At 34.5% G+C, this 2,591-nt stretch overlaps 1 protein-coding gene across 1 annotated transcript; it reads left to right on the top strand.

The window, feature by feature from the left end:
- The first annotated feature begins 102 nt into the window (after positions 1-102).
- LOC109591296 (uncharacterized) lies at positions 103-1,254 on the top strand. Its single transcript, XM_020007059.1, has 2 exons — positions 103-1,005; positions 1,048-1,254. The coding sequence occupies exons 1-2, from the start codon at positions 103-105 to the stop codon at positions 1,252-1,254; spliced, it is 1,110 nt and encodes a 369-aa protein (XP_019862618.1).
- Positions 1,255-2,591: the final 1,337 nt, after the last annotated feature.

Here is a 2,591-nt window from a genome sequence, read left to right as displayed (position 1 = left end):
TAGCAAAGAAAGTTTTTTTAGCAAAGCAGTAAATCTAGATTCTAGATACTAGACTAGATACCGGAAGACACCGCCCAATCTGAGCAGACTAAGAACTGAGTCATGAAGAAAGTCCTCACACTAACGGTTGCTGCTTTCTTATTTCTATTTGTTAGTTCTCAGCCGCTTACCTCTTCATCTCTATCCAGTACAGTGACTCATATTGCTGTTAGTGCTAATGGAGTCTTTGTAAGCACTGCTACTCAAGTGTACCGGTTCTCCCCTACCTTACAACAAATAGAGGACCCTCTTGGGTCTCTCGGTGGTACTGTTAATGGAATAGCCAGTACTTCAGATGGTGAATGGTGTATAGTGTGTACTGATGCTGGTGGTATAACATGTTCTGTTCTTAATGGGCCTAACTTTGAAGCTCCTGCTAATAGAACAGTGACTAACAGCGGGACTGCTACTAGTCTGGTAGTGTTTACTGGAGGAGATGGTAACAGCTTTTATACTGGGAGCTATGTTAATCAACATATTCTATATCGTCAGTATGGGTTTGCTAGTAGCGCACTGTCAAGATCTACTAATGCTGGAGATCAACAGGCTTCATTTTTTAATCGTGTATTTGTGAGTGGTTTCTTTGCATCAGGATATGCTTATTACGTTGTTAGTGATCCTCCAACAAGTGGTGCTAACAGACGACTTCGTATAGTAAGAGTATGTAATGACAGTGCAGCTAATGGTTTCAACAATCAATATGAACTGACTTTAGGTTGTGATGGTAATGCTGCTTTCTTTAGTCCTACTCTGATTGATGTATCTGTTATTAATGAAGAGACATTGTTAATTGCAATACGTGCTGATTCAGTGGATGATATTTGTTCATACAACCTGTCTAAGATTAACTCTTTAATGGATGCTGCTTATAAATCATGTGTTGTTGATGGTACTGGTAACAAGAACGTCTTTTGGCAGAGTTCTGTAACATGTTCAGGAGGATCGCCTGGTTTATCTGGAAGTATTGTGAGTTTTAATCTACAGTATTTTAATTGTATCTCCTAACAGTGTAGTATATCTGATTCAAGAAGTGGTACTCCAGCTCCAGCAGTTGGTGCATCAAACCCTCTCACTCCCACTAGTCTAATTACTAACACTACTATACTGAATGGATTAACTGCTATTGTTGGGTTGTCAATTGATAATATTGATTTCATTTACTTTGCGTTTACATTAAATAGCAACAATTACATCAGTAAGGTTAGTGGTCAATAATCTTAATTATAGTTTATTACAAATCCTACAGTATCAGTTGGTCAATAGTACAAGCCTTACATTTGTATCTCAAGATACATCAACCTCTCCAGTTACATCATTATTCTGGTCTCAAGGTTCAGAGTATGTGTATGGCATCAGTGGATCTAATGTAAGTACAGTAAAATGATAAGCTATGATGAATCTGTTAAAATCATGTTTGCTTTGGTTCATAAAATAAAATATGATCGTGTTTGTTATTCAATAGCCTCATGAGTTCCAATACTAGGCAATTTTGTAAATACAATTTTCAATTGTTTGTATTTTTGTTGCCTGCATGAAATGGAAAAGTGGTCTACTAGAGGCCACAAAGTATAGATCCAGAAGAGTAATAGAATTTAAGTTTCTATTGTGTTGTGTATTAGGTGATTGGATTAAAGATAGAGGATTGTTCCAGTGCTACTAGTTGCTCTGAGTGTGTTAGTTTAGGTGATCCATCTTGTGGTTGGTGTATGATAGAGAACAAGTGTTCACGTAGACCATTCTGTCACAAAACAAGACAATATCTAACACAATATAAAAACTGTACTGGTAAGAATAATGATTTTAAAGGATTAATAAACTGATAATATTTTAATGAAGCCTTGACCTTTGTCTAAATTTATAGCTTCAAACAAGTCCTTTTTTCAAAAGACACATGATAGCTATTACGCACATGTATTCTTTTCCAATGAGCGCCAATAGTTGTCATAACAATAATAAATCTATTTATGTTAGTGCTGCAATATTATTTAATAAAATTTACACGAAGGCCAATAGCCAAAAGAATATGCTACTTTATCACAAGCTTGATTGATTTGATAGTTGTTCATGTGCCAATCTGGTATTTATTATTCAGTGTAAAAATTTAATAGTAATATTATTTTAATTTTGCTATTATAGGACAAAAGTATGGTAATTCTGCTAATAGTTTTTACTTTGGATTAATGACAAATATCAAAGGATGGTTAACAGTTTCAACTTTATCCTCTCTGAGTGTCACGTATGATATCACTGTTGAATCATTCAATTATGTTCATAATGGAGTGGTAACAAAAAATATCCCACATTCATATGTCTATGTTCCTTCAAGTTTTCAAACACATTCTACTTCTTTTGGAGAACGATATAAAGGAATCAAAATAAAAAGTGATCAGCCAATAAGTGCATCATTTTATAACATTTTCATTGATCATCTCATTTTACCATATCATGAATACCCAGGAGTCACTCAGTATGAATATTATGCTGTTTCTACTAGTAGTTACCATAGTACATATCTTAGTCAAGTTCTTCTTATTGGTTGTATTAATAATACT

This window comes from Amphimedon queenslandica, unplaced genomic scaffold (genome assembly GCF_000090795.2).
Source record: "Amphimedon queenslandica unplaced genomic scaffold, v1.1 AMPQUscaffold_8498_Cont19558, whole genome shotgun sequence".
NCBI classification, from domain to species: Eukaryota; Metazoa; Porifera; class Demospongiae; order Haplosclerida; family Niphatidae; genus Amphimedon; species Amphimedon queenslandica.
The sequence above is the reverse complement of the archived record's forward strand: the minus strand, read 5'-3'. Positions and strand labels throughout refer to the sequence as shown.

Coding starts and splice junctions, on each gene's coding strand:
- LOC109591296 (XM_020007059.1), top strand. CDS start 103: ATGAAGAAAGTCCTCACACTAACGGTTGCTGCTTTCTTATTTCTATTT. Junction 1,006..1,047: donor CTGGTTTATCTGGAAGTATT/GTGAGTTTTAAT, acceptor ATCTCCTAACAG/TGTAGTATATCTGATTCAAG.